This window comes from Piliocolobus tephrosceles, chromosome 8 (genome assembly GCF_002776525.5).
Source record: "Piliocolobus tephrosceles isolate RC106 chromosome 8, ASM277652v3, whole genome shotgun sequence".
In the NCBI taxonomy this organism is placed as follows: Eukaryota; Metazoa; Chordata; class Mammalia; order Primates; family Cercopithecidae; genus Piliocolobus; species Piliocolobus tephrosceles.
Window position 1 is genome coordinate 26,991,650 of NC_045441.1, and position 14,562 is coordinate 27,006,211.

General features: G+C 40.0%; 1 protein-coding gene across 2 annotated transcripts in view; it reads right to left on the minus strand.

Annotated features, from left to right (window-relative positions):
- Positions 1-5,494: 5,494 nt before the first annotated feature.
- AMPH (amphiphysin) overlaps positions 5,495-14,562 on the minus strand; it is a 252,548-nt gene continuing 243,480 nt past the window's right edge. Inside the window, exons 18-20 of one of the 2 annotated variants that reach the window (XM_023226433.1) lie at positions 13,889-14,158; positions 11,949-12,050; positions 5,495-6,723 (exon numbers count right to left, since the gene is read on the minus strand). In XM_023226433.1, the coding sequence (XP_023082201.1) occupies positions 6,616-6,723; positions 11,949-12,050; positions 13,889-14,158 (480 nt within the window). In that variant the 3' untranslated portion in view covers positions 5,495-6,615. The remainder of the gene's footprint in view (positions 6,724-11,948; positions 12,051-13,888; positions 14,159-14,562) is intronic. The other variant, XM_023226431.1, reaches the window with a different exon arrangement.

Genomic DNA, 14,562 nt, shown 5'->3' on the forward strand with positions numbered 1-14,562 from the left:
TCATATCTTCACTAAATGCTACCAGGGCCATGGTGTTATCAGAAACGGTATTTTTTTTTTTTTTTTTTTGTCAATATGATAGCTATCAAGCTACCCCATCTCTACTAAAAATACAAAATTAGGATTTAGTAGAAACTCTGTCTCTTGTAAAAATACAAAAATTAGCTGGGCATGGTGGTGCACACCTGTAATCTCAGCTACTTGGTGGCTGAGGCAGGAGAATTGCTTGAACCAAGGAGGCAGGAGCTGCAGTGAGCCGAGATTGCACCACTATATTCCAGCCCAGGCAACAGAGTGAGAACCTGTCTCAAAAACAAAAACAAAAACAAAAAATGGCACAGGTCTGATTATTAGGAAGCTGAGGTCCTTTTTATACTTAGTATTCACTGAAGTGTGAATTACCTTTCACGTCTTCTAAGCATACCAACAAGGAGGCTGGAGTTAGAACTTATGTTAGAGCCCGTCTGCCTGGGACACAGCCTGGCCCTGCCATTTATTGACTGTGTGACCATGAACAAGCTTCCTCATGTAACTCTATCTTAGCTTCCTTGCCTGAAATAAGGAAAAACAGCAACACCTCATAGATTTGTAAAGATTAAATAAAATAATACATACAGTGCCTGGCAAATGACAGACAGTTGATGAATGTTATTATTATATTAACTATTGCCATATAACTATAAATAAATATAAATGATATAAACAAATAATAATAATAATAATTCATTTCTTCTTGAATGAGTTCCTTGTATATTTTAGACATTTATCCTTTGTGAATTTGGGATGGTACAAATATCTTAGGCAAGTCTATCATCTGTCTGCCAACTAACTAGCTATCTCAAATATCTTTTCATTAAATATAAATTCTGAATTTGGGAGTCAAACTCCTTTTTTGGCCATATACTTTGGGTGTTTTGGAGTGCTGTTTAAGAAGACTTTCCCCTCTCCAATATCACAGAAGTAGTTTGCATTTTCTTCTCATAGTCAGTTTCAAATTTTATTCCATGCTGATCCTGGGATGAGGGTTTCTAGACTTCCCTGAACTAACTGTTCAATCAGCCTCTTGTTCACTGACTCAGCACACGAGTGTACAAGATCCAGGAGTGAATAAAGCATCCAGAGAAGGTTGGAGACACTGTGTCACTTGGTGGGGAAAATGAAGGGCTAGGGAGTATCGTATTTACTCTAAATGTGGAAAGAATGTAGAAGGGTGAGAGGACAGGGGGATTTTGAAGATATAGGACTTGAACTATGCCTGGGGAATAGGATTAGAAGCCAACAGGAGCTGGGAAGGCATCCCAGGAGTGGGGGATTGCAACATGGCAAGAAAGGTATATAGCTGAGGGGGAGAAGGTGGGTGGGGCCCTGAGGGGATGCCTCTGAAGCAGGCAGTGGATGAATACTGGGGAAGAGGTGAAGTTCAGTTCTGAAGACCAAGCAGAGGCTCCTGGATCTGGTATGACATGCAGTAGATAGTCATCATTTGTGTGTGTGTTTCTGAGAGGGAGAGGTGAGCAGGGAGTGGGGACCTGTTAGGTACCTAAAATGGGTGGGCAGTAGGGTACGAGGAAGACAGGAATTCAAGTGACAAGGGAGACAACAAGGATCCAATTTGTCTTCTCTGGCAGCGTGAAGAACAGAACCCCAATTAGATTAAAGTGCAAGGTTGTATGTTTTGAGGGGCAATCATAGCAGGTGCCCAAAATCTGGAAAATGATGTACAAAGGAAGCTCCCAAGTCTTCAGGCCCAAGATTCTGAAGAATGGAGAAGCCCCTCAGTGACGCACTATAGAGCGGGTTGGAAGGAAGTCCCTTGAGCGCAATGCCTAAGTCTTATGAATGCGGTCTCCATGTACAGTAACTGACACTTAGCTGATGTTTGATATATTTTAATGAACAAATGAACATGTGTACTTGGAAGCAATAATTGGACACTCCAAAGGCAACATTCCTTGGACAACTAGAACACAAATTGAAGGACAGATCGCTATTGCTCCACCCCACTTCCAGCACCCACAGGAAGAAGGAAAAAAAATTAGGAATGTAACAGAGAAGGAATAACCAGAGAGATAAGAAAACAAGGAAAGTTCGTATCTTGGAATCTTGGGGGAGATTTGGAAGTTTGGTGGCATCTCTAAATGCCACAGACAGAACTTTGTGATCACTGGTAAGTTTTTGGAGAGCAGAGCATAATGACACAGAGTTTAATATTTACTGGTGGGAGAGGGTATAGGGTATCGGCCATGCGGCAAGATGCTTATGGACAAGTGCTCCTGGGCTGGACTGGTCTTACAGGGCATCAGAATGCAGCAGGAAGAATTTCTGGAGTGTTAACTACAGATGCACCCTATGTAGGGTGCGGCAGGGAGGGAAATAAGCATGTAATTCTGACCCAACCCTCAATCAGACAACGTGAGTGTTTGACTTGAGATCGGGGGGACTGGGAATTAACTGGATTTTAGGAAACAGAGATAAAATTTAGATTTCTTTGGAAAGAGCTTCAAGGGACCTACCTGGCCTTCCTCTCAATTTGCATAGATGTAAAAGTTATGTCTCAAATACCCTTTAAGTGGAAAAAGTCACTATTTGCTGCTGTTTGTTACGTGATCTTTAAAAGGTATTACCAATGAGTCACAAAATATTTGGATGGAATATTACGCTTATTCGAGCATAGTTTATTTGGCTTTATGAACAATTTATCAACCCCCTGCTGTGTGTCTTGAAGAACACTGCCCGTGAACAGCCAGGTGGTCTCCCATTGGTGATTCAGGACAGGATCATCATCAAACAGGGTTGCACCTGCGGGGCTCACAAATGAACAGAACCACCTGGATCTCCATTTTCTAAGTCTTCCAAGAGAATTTTGATCATTGTCTTCTCTGTGCGGTTACCAAATGTCCGATTCCACTTACTGAAGTCCTAGGAAGAAGTCACGCCAGGAAGACAGTAGCTACAGCACTGTGTAGAAAAGCTGTGCGATCTGCTCATCTCCAAGTTCTGACACATGTTTATAAGGTTTTTAGTTGAGTTCCAAGTAAAAATCAGAAGGCAGCTGTTAGTTGGGCTCCTTTGAAAAGAGGAGTAGAGTCCTTGCAAGGCCAATCCATTGGCCGGTCTATTTCTAAGGCTTCAAGGTGTTCAGCCGTGCAATTTGGCAATTTGTGTGGAATAAAGCACTGAGCTTCCGCCATCTTTAAACTCATTGATTTCTCATAACTTTTGTAGTTTCCCGAAGGCATTTTCTTTCATGGGCCATCTGAATGGGCCATGAGGTCATGCTGGGATTGTTCCAATGGCCTGATTAGAGGCTTCTTTATGTGAGAAAAGAGGGTTCAGCATTCTAAACATGCACACTTCACTGGGCAGCCTAAGGTGTGATGGTATGGTTTTCTGGCTGACTCCAAAGCTACCCCACCTTTGTCAGGAAGAGCAGACAGGGTGGAAGCAATGTGACAGCATGGTATGGGAACCTTTACCTGTCCCAGGGGCCCTGGCTACTCTATGATAGTGTTAAAAATTCAAATTGCCGGCAGGGCGTGGTGGCTCACACCTGTAATCCCAGCACTTTGGGAGGGTGATCACAAGGTCAAGAGATTGAGACCATCCTGGCCAACATGGTGAAACCCCATCTCTACTAAAAATACAAAAATTAGCTGGGTATGGTGGCACGTGCCTGTAGTCCCAGCTATTTGGGAGGCTAAGGCAGGAGAATTGCTTGAACCCAGGTGGCAGAGGTTGCAGTAAGCTGAGATCGTTCTACTGCACTCCAGTCTGGTGACAGAGCGAGACTCTATCTCAAAAAGAAAAAAAAAAAAATTCAAATTGCCAGGCAACTTTACTTTGCAATTATATACATCACACAGGTTTAAATGAGTGACTGTCATATTGGTAAGAATGCCAGGTAGGTGTATGTGTAATAAGAACTACTGGCTTTCTTTCCAAACAGTTCTGACTCATAACTATTTGAAGGTCTGCATGCCATTGGGTTTCTAAGAGGAATCTTAAATTCTGGAAAGGAAGCTCAGAAAGGACCAAGGCCTGGTTCAATGCCATTTGGGATCAATGAGCTACAAACTCACCATTATATGACTGGGTGATATGCCTAGGATGGGTTGGTGGTGTGAGAACTTGAACAGAATAACTAAGAAAGGGAAGTGGAAAGAACTTCACACTAGTAACCCCAGAAAGTCCTTGAAACTAACATTCCCTAGAAAATCCACTGAAATGGAAAACCAAGTTCACTCCACATTCAAGGACATTTCTGGGGAATGCCACCACCCCACGTCCATCCCCTCCATCTCCTTTGTTTTCAATGCATTAGGAATTCTTGGATTTTGGCAATTCCGGAAACAAACAAACAAACAAACAAAAATCTGATGACTCTTATTTAGTGTAAAAAAGTCCAAAGGCATTTTGAAAAACAGGACTAAATAGCTAATTAAAACCATGTCATTTCAGAAGAACTTGTTACATTCATCCAGGAACATTCATCTAGGGCTACAGTTATCTGGGCCATGTCCTGGCCAACAGTACACTGTGAGCAGCCACTGTGGGCAGGAGGGTGAAAGGAATTTAAAAACAATTGATCACATCTTCTACTCCAGGAGATGTGGCAAGGAAATTATCTTTGCAGAACATTAGGTGCATTTTATTATTAGAGCTAATTTTTCAGTCTTGGCTTTTAACATCCTGTGTGCACTCTAATGTCAGGAGTGGCTTTCTATTATGAATCTTACATTGCTGCCTTCCACTTGCTGAATTATCAGTCATGCTCCTGGGCAGTGACATTTGCTTTTCTTGCACTAGAAGAGCATTCGTGATGACCCAGCCTCTCTGTAAATTAGCCCCTGGAAAAATCTTGGCTCAATAATATTCACACTTAAAACAACAAAGTCAGTAATATGCCAGGAAGATTCAAACCGTGAATCAGGAATACACACCAAATCTAAAAGTCTAATACATTCTTGATCAGCCTACGTTGTATAAAGAATTATATTAGCAGAAAAGAGTCCAAATCAATTAAAAGGCTTCTGGGTTAATAATTCTCTTCTGGAAATAATGGCCAAGTGAATTCACTTTCCTATTCCATCTGATATAATTTTTACGTACCTACGAACATAAACATGCCAGAAAGAAAAGTGACCAGAAAATGAAGCTGGTATGAGAAGAAATTGCTGATTATGAAGGTCGTAAGATTATCAGTGATTCACGCACTGGGAGTCCTCAGCCGGCACCTTTAAGGGCTCTCCATTGGCAGCTGTTATTGGTGCTGCAGTAATTGCTGGATGTCAGGGAACCCCGAGTGACCAGCAATGACTGGAATGAAGGAAGTGGGGAGGTGAGGTGGGGGGCGTGGAGTGCATCCTAGTGGAAGAGCAAGCATATTTCTGCACAAATAACAACTCCAATATCAACTGTTTCAAGCAGAGTATCTGACTGGAACAAAACAAAATTTAAAAAAAAGAAAAGAAAAAAAAAGACTCATCAAAAGGAATTAGGGTAATCATTGGAGATTACCAAAGGTTTATTTGGAATGACACAGCACTGAAAACATAATTGTTACAGATGATTTGTGGATACAGCATACACCATCTATTTTACTTTAGAACAATTTGTGAAGATGAGTTGCATAAATAGAAAGAGGTGGAAATATAGAGGAGCTGTTTTTATAGTGTTCTTTTGGGGGTGGATGAATATGCCCCATCTTTCTACCCAATCTCATAAAGGCAGAAGAGAAGACTACTTAGCTGCCCATCCCAGCTAGCCTACCTCCAGCCACAGCGGCTGGACAGCTAGATAAATCAGGCCCTGCTTTCTCTGAGGGGGCCTCAGTGTGGTCATGCTATCTGTCATCTCATCCTGAAAACTGCACAGTACAAACACAGATACTGTTGACTGTTTTGGCAATGGGATGGCTGGTTTTGCCATGAGGCAAAACTGCGACTGTAATGCCAGTCAGAATAAGAGCAATGCATGTATCAATGACACTTGAGAGGCAAAGAGTTACAATGGAAAGGAAAGAAAGCAACTATGTATATGTAGCCTTCTGCATACACATAGATCCAAGAGTCATGGGAACTAGCTTGCATGACTGTGTGTCCATATATATACACATATAGATGTGTTGGAAAATAACATTGAGAACTTTTGCAGCAGTTTAGTTTTAAACACAGTAAACCTGAAAGGGAGCGAGAGCACGTGCTCACACCTGGGCAGGGGAATAAGATAATCTTGTACCACAGGATAATTCATCACATCTTCTGCAGGGCAGCCATTCAATACCATACACCTGATGCAGAGAAATAAAAGTCTGATCTGGAGAAAGCTACTTTAGAATTGGTGGGAGGGGATCAAGTACAAGAGTCCACAGCTTGGACAAAGCACAAACAAACCTGTTATTGACAACATGGGAACGAGTGAGGATTTTTTCCTTAATTTACTTTTCTTTTACGTTTTTTTTTTTTTGCACACATACGCCATTGATACATCTTCCCAAGGTTCGTCTGGCATCAGTCCGTAAATCATTAAGAGCATAATAGCAAAAGTGAACTCTTCAGGTTTTCATGGAGGTTTAAAAACCCAGTAACTGAGCTCTTTCTTGCAATACTTGTTGCCCTAATCCAAGCGTCGGGTGAAGTTCTCCGGAAAGAGGCCTTTGTAGGTGGCAAGGTCTCTGTACTGAAGCCAGTCTGATTCCTTCACTCCCACCAGCCAGCCTGCATCCTGAAAGACAATGACAGGACTTTCAGGGTCCAGCAAACTACCAGAAAATCCACACTGCCACAATTAATTGATAATGTGTTACATTAGTGTTGTGGTTCTGCACCAGGATGTCACATTACAGGTAAAGTGCTGTGCCATGATCAATGGGAAGGCCTATCCCAAATAAGTTGTTAGTTAAAAAAGAAAAAACAAAAAAGAAAAAGAAAAAGCAGGAATAAACGTTTTCAATGACTTATTGACTGTATAAAGTATAGTTAATTGACAATTAATATTAACATTATGACTGTAGGAAGCATAGTTAACTGACATTAACTGGATTATAATATGAGTTCTTAAAGAGGAGAAAAGGATTACAATTACAACCAGTGCAAAGACAGGAATACCACGTGAAAGCATTTCATGCACAAGAGCATGACCTGTTCTGGGGTCACAGTGTAAAAAAGGTTTTAGGTTCCTTGGGTAAGAATGGAGTACTGATGAGACCATGGAACGTCTTATATTTCATCCCAAGCCACTTGCTTATAAGAAAGAACTCTGACCCCCAGCTCATATCCTATAACCCCAATAAACTACCTATGTAGGGCTTATCAAATACTAAAAGCTAGATGTGTGTTGCCTGATATTACTATTTTGGTTTTTATAATACCTAATTTTTCAAGTTTATATAAACTACAAATCAGTTGGATGTCATGGCACTCTTGCTGGAAGCACCCCTATATCCTTTATACATTATTCCTCATAGACATTTGTCTGTCATATAGAAGTGCCATCACAAAAATGGAACATTTTGCCCCAGAAAGGGTAGAGAACTCATCCATGTATGGTCATGCAGAATGGCAGACGATACTTAAAACTGAGAAACAGAGGCTGTGGTCTGCCCTTGGCTTCCTGAAGATAAGCAGAGTCTAGCTGGAAAAGCTGTGTTGAAAGAAACAGCAGGAAACGAGACCACAGGAAGTTTAAGGAGTGGGAAATGACTATCCTTATTTTGTTAACCAGTGCAGAAAGGAAATTCCACTTCAGATGAGGGATGGCCAGGTTTAGTCTGAACCAACCCCCAACATAGTTCAAGTACATCAGATAAAATTAGACCTCAAAAATTAAATGAAGAAGCTGAATTCATTCCCTTTTGATATAATCTGAGACTATAAATTGATGCTGCCATATAGACAAGAAATATCAGTATTTAGACAGCCCAATTTTTGAAGGCAGGAAAAAAACCGCTGGAGAAAAAAATGACTCAATAAAATAACTGATAATATCCTAGCTGATGAGGAAAAGTGCCCTCTTTAAAATTATGATGTCATATATGTGAAGGACAAAGCTATACTTAAAATAAAAGATGATAGCTAAATATTTTCTGAACCTCTAGAAAGCATATAAAAGGTCATTTTTTCCCCCACAAGTGTCTATATTTGACTTTATTTACAGTGAGTGAAAAATCTAATGGAGCCAAGTAGAGTTAAGCACTTAAAAATTGTTTCAATAAGGAAAACAAGTAAAGGACTACACAAACCCACAATCAAGATATATTCCAACACATATATTCTGAAAGACAACTTGTAAAGAATATTAGCCAACATCAATCTTTAGCTGAGGAAAATATAAAAAATTAAATATTAACTGCTTAAAATATGTGGTAGAAAAAGATTTCCAGTTTTGGTAATGGCAGAATAGCTTGTATTAGACAAATCCTTCCGGAGAGAATAATTAAAAACACTGGAATAACTATATCTCTCTAAATATCTATATATACATATATGCAACTATTTATACATAAAAACAATGCTTGGTTATATAACATATAAAGTATAAATTTATATATAATGGGACGGGTATAAATAATGGGTACAACTATTTGAAGATGCTGGAAATGACCAAAAGCAAGCAGAAATTACAGGGTATTTGACCCTTGAAAGTAGAGAACTGCACGGGGTGAGATCTATACTGACACAGCTTTTCCCCTGAGGATTATCCTCACTCAGTGTGATGTGGGGCATTCAGATCATAGAGTGTAAGGCTGTCAGAGAAGCTGTACACTCAGGAGGTATTATCTTGAAAAGAAAGGAGCCACTGGGAGATAGGTTTCCTAATATATGTGGATAAATTGCCTTGAAGTCCTGGGCTGACCCCTAAGCTGTGCATGCATAAAGGGTACAGACCCACCCTAACAAAGTATAAAACCAACTCCCATCAATTCAAGGGAATTATTCAGTAATTTATATGTCTGCTAAAACAAAAATAAGGAATTTTCAGATATAAAAACAGAATCAGACTCTTTATCATGTGTGGTCTGCCTACTATGTCTAGTATCAATTAAAAAATTACTAGACATGGAAAAAAACAGGAAAATGTGACCCAAAGATTAAAAAGCAAACAATAGAAATACGCCCTGAGCCGGGCGCGGTGGCTCAAGCCTGTAATACCAGCACTTTGGGAGGCCGAGACGGGCGGATCACGAGGTCAGGAGATCGAGACCATCCTGGCTAACATGGCGAAACCCCGTCTCTACTAAAAAAATACAAAAAACTAGCCGGGCGAGGTGGCGGGCGCCTGTAGTCCCAGCTACTCGGGAGGCTGAGGCAGGAGAATGGCGTGAACCCGGGAGGCGGAACTTGCAGTGAGCTGAGATCCGGCCACTGCACTCCAGCCTGGGTGACAGAGCGAGACTCTGTCTCAAAAAAAAAAAAAAAACGAAAAAGAAATACGCCCTGAGATGGCCCAGCTGTTGGAATTAGCAGTAAGAAATTTAAGGCAGCTATTATAAATTTGTTCAAGTATATAAATTGAGAGACAGTGATAATGAAAGAATGTAAGTGGGAAATCTCAGCCAAGAAATGGAAACCATATGAAAGAACAATATGGAAATGAAGAATTCTAAGACTCTAATATCTGAGATGAAAAAGTCACTGGATAAACTTAACTACAAATGCAAAGTAGAAGAAGAAACAGTCACAGTACTTGAAGGCAGATCAATAGAAATTATCTAACCTGACTACCAGAGAGAAACAGTCAAAGAAAAAGAACAGCATCTTAGCCCTCAAGATGTCCAACATAAGTATAATTAGAAACCCAGAGAAAAAAGAACAAAGAGAATTAGTCAGAAAAATAATTAAAGATAAAAAGCAAATATAGTGAAAAACATTAGGCTACAAGTTTAAGGAGCTCAGTGATTTTCAAGTATGAAGACCATAAAAAAAAAAAAAAAAAAAAGAAAAAAAAAAAAAACAACCCTACCCAAACACAATATATTCAAACTGATGAAAATGAAAGATACAGAGAAATTTATTAAAAGTAGTCAGGGAAAGTCACTTTGCATACAGAGAAGTAATATTAAACAAATGACAGTTGATTTCTAATTATAAACAATAGAGACCAGAAAACAAAGACACATGTTTAAAGAGTTGAAAGAAAAAAAAAAAGTCAACTCAGATTTCTTTCTTAGTGAAAGTATCATTAAAAATTAAGAAGAATAAAGACATTTTCAGATAAACAGAAGCCAAGAAGATTTGCTGCCAGCAGACTAGCACTGCAGAAATAGCTAGAAAGTTCTTTAAGGAGAAAGGAAATTAAGACCAGATGGAAACTTGGACTTACAGGAAAGAATGAAGACCTGAAAATGATAAACATGATGGCAAATATAAAAAAGCTACCTTTTTTTCCTTCTATTTCTTTACAAAATAACTTCTGGTTAATACAGACAAAAATCCCATTGTAAATGGGATTTTTAATATCTTTGAGATGTGTGATGCTGACACGTTTTCTTGATATTGGTAATTTATGCTTTGTGACTTTTCTTTCTTGAGTCTTTCTAAGATTTTAACAATTTTGTTAATCTTCTCAAAAACCTACTTTTGGCTTTATCAATGTTATCTGTTATGTCCTTTATTGCATTCATTTGTGAATTTATTTTGATTATTTCCTTCCTTCTATGCATTTTCTATTTAATTTCTATCTAATGATCATTATGAAATATTTTTTTAACTCACATTATGATTTCTTTGACCTAGGGGTTATTTAGAAATGTATTTTAAAATTTTTAAATCTTTGGGGGCTTTTAAAGATACATTATTGTTATTAATTTTTTTTTTGAGATGGGGTCTTGCTCTGTTGCCCAGGCTGGAGTGCAGTGGCGTGATCATGGCTCACTGCAGCCTTGAATTCCTGGGCTGAAGCGATCTTCCCATGTCAGCTTTTTGAGTAGCTGGGACTACAGGTGTACACTGCTGCACCCTGCTAATTAAAAAAAAAATTTTGTAGAGATGAGGTCTTGCTATGTTGACCAGGCTGGTCTGGAACTCCTGGCCTCAAGTGATCCTTCTGCCTTGGCCTTCCAAAGTCCTGGGATTACAGGCATGAGCCACCCTGCTCAGCAGATTATTGTTATATAAATTTCAAATCTAATTTTATTGTGGTAGAGACTGTTTGATCCAGCACCTGATGTATCTTGGTAAGTGTATTGTCAAAAGAAAGAACAAAATGTTGAACATGTTGAGTCTTAACCTCAAAGGCAGTGATGCTTGACTTGATTTTTTAAGGGGACAGCTCATGAATCTCTTTGAGAATAGTATGGAAGTTAGAGCTTTCCTCTCCAGAAAAATATGTTTACAGATACATTTACTTGTGTTGCATACCATTTCAAGGGTTCACACATTTTATGAACGAGAACAAGATGGGAGTTCTCAGTACCTTACATCAGACGACTCTTTTAGGAGGTGATATTTTTAAAGAATCCCTTTAAATTGAGGTATAATTTAAATACTGTATGATGCAGAGATGGTTAGGTATATAGTTCAATGAGTTTGGACAAATACATGCAGATATCCCTCTCAAGATATAAAGCATTTCCATCACTCCAGAGGGTTCCCCAGTTTCTTTCCTAGTCAATATCCACACACCCAGAGGCAACCACTTTTGAAGGGGTCTTTTAGTTCACATTCATAGTGTCTGCATTTCCTGAAGACAGGTGTTACAGAGACAGCACTCCTAGAAAGTGGTTACATGATTAAGAAACGGTCAACTGCTTGTATTACATAAAAGAAGAATGCAACAGCATCCCAAAAGGGTTTCCTAGAAACCTGGTTAATGATCTATGCTGTCACAAGCCCTTAAGCTCTTTTTAGATGGCTTGTAGCATCTCAGAAAATAGAAACATCTTTAGGAAGTGATTGTGTCCTCAGAAAAAATCAATGTAGCCCAAAGCATTGTCCAATCTTATCTTTTACCTGATCAGCTTCTGAATCAGAGGGAACCACCAGCACCACATCACCCCTTTGTAAGGTAAGTTCATCAGAATTTGCTGCCTCAAAATCATGCAGTGTTTCCACCTGCAGAAGATATGAAGAATACACAAAAATCAATTTCTCAGCCAGATTATAAGCAGACACTCTTACAAGCACTCTCTAAGCTGGATGAAAAGATGAAGATATTTGCCATATCCCAAGGAAGAAGAAGGCCTCTAAAGCCAGAAGGGAAGTCCTATTCTCTGATATGAGGCCATTCATATGTATATTTATTAACAGTAATGCAATGCCCTCTACAACAGGGAAAAGTACTATATTAATCACATTTTAATTCATCTTATTTTTGTTAGAGATTTGCATTTTATTATCACTGCTGCTTTATTACTGGTTGTTGTTTAACTGGAACCAAAAATGTCTAAAGCCCCTCTAACCCCAGCTTCTGTCAAATAATAATCAGGAAAACCACCACTTGCAGGTTATACAGTAATTACTACTAAATAAAACTCTGTGATCAATTTCTGTGTAAATATATTTCCTTCCTTCCCTATCCTACCTTAAATACAATGGCAACCAGTTTCTTTTCCTTTCCCATTTTGAAAAAGATTTCCTTAAAATTTTATTATAGGAAAATATTTTAAAGCAGAAGAAATAACATAATGAACCCCCATGCATCCGTCACCCAGTCTGAATCACTCTACTGTCATGGCTGATTTAATTTTCCACCTTTCCCTCAACTCCACCCCTGAGAGTAAACACCGGCTTTTAAAGTGTGTATTTTGCCATTGAGCGTATTCATAGAATCATAAACTGTCAGAGTCGGAAATGGATTATGTTATCCCTAAATTAATTTCTCTGATGGGAGAACTGATACCCAGAGAGAGGATCTATAGGGGTGCCTTAGCTTATTCTACAGTTAGTGAGGAGGACAGAATGGGCCCAGCAAGCTCTGGCTGTGCTTGGCACAAGGCTTCTTGGACTCCTCGTGCTCCAATTAAAACAGAACCTGGCATGAAACAACCCCCTATCTACAGGTTTTATTTTTTCTCCAAATTAATTCATTCATAAATCCATTATAGCTGACCCTGTCCCCAAAAGAGGTAGCAAGGTAGTAGTTACTTTCTAGTGGAGAAAGACAAAGACACACACACACACACAGACACACACACACACACAGAGACAGAGAGAGAATGATATGACATTTTACACTTGAGAAGAAAAATAGCTGAATTTTGAAATGTAAAATCAAATTTAAAAACTTAAAATTCCTTTTCAGATTCTATTAGGAAACATCTGAGACAGGAAACACTTGGGTTAGGCCAGTGTTTTCAGGTATTTACTAAGTTTTTCGGTAAGAACGCTTTGGTTTATGAAGGCTGTAAGCAGCCCGTCTGAGCAAAACCTTCTTCCCATTAACTTAGCCACATTTTTTTTTTTCTGTCTTTTGGTGCAAGTTTATTCATATATGAATCCATTAATTTACAAAATATTTATGGGCTTCCTACTCTGTGTCATGCACCCTACAAGGTGCCAGAGTTGACTGAAGGATTGCTGCCCGACTCCCAGGGGGTATAGCCCAGTCAGGAGCTGTTGGTGATTCGAAGGCCTGGTCTGAGCCAGGCTCCACACATTCACAGGCACCTGGGGGAGTAGAGAGGAGGGAGGGCTGGAAGGGACTCTCCCATTCATTACCCAGAGGCATACTGTTTGCCCTGTGGTGAACTTCCCTTTAGTTATTCTTTGTTAAAATATGAAAATCTATTACTGTAGTCCTGGCTTGTCCAAGTGATGTTGTGGTAAAGGGAAAGCAATTCAGAGAAATAATAATTGCAAAAAGTAAAGGTAAAAACTGGAAAACCAAAGGCTTGAGCAAAAGGGACTCAAAGCAAAAAAAGGGCAAATGAGACTTAAAAAAATAAGAATACCTTGTAGAGAAAGCCAGGAGGCAATTCCTGAGAGGCCTCCCTTACAGATGCTAGCTGGTCAGCAGTCCCCACGGCTGGTGCAGAAGGCATTGGCTGAGGGTCCTGCAGGGGCTTCTGCTCCGTAGCCAGCTCTGGCGTCTCGCTGGTGGGGCCCAGAGGAGCCATGTCCTCGGTGGTCTCCTCGGGCTCTGCACCTATAATTATTTCATGTTCTCCCTCCTCTTCATGGTTGGAGGCAGGCTCTATGACCACTGAAGGGATGACCTTCTCCTGGGGGAAGAAAGCCCGTGGCAGTGCCCAGCAGGGCCTGGAAAACAGAACCTCCTCGTCCTGTACAACCTGCCTCAGCCCCTAGCCCAAAGCTGGGGCTGCCACTTCCATACTTCCCCATCAGCCAGAGTCAGGCTCCAGGTCTTCTGCTGTGCCACACAGCCTCCTTCTGTTCCTCCTGAGGCCTAAATTCTTAGTGGAATTAACTTCTGGATCCTTGAATAGCCAGGCAGTTTGGTAAGCATGAGGTTTCCATGGGAACTGGGAGGAGGCATAGGGGATGGGAGACTGAGTCTTGAAGGGTGAGGGGTGAGGGAAACCATCCTGAGAGGGATTGCAGGAGTCAGTGCAGAGTGCAGGCCGGCCTGGTTCTTTTTTTTTTTTTTTTTTTTTTTGAGACGGAA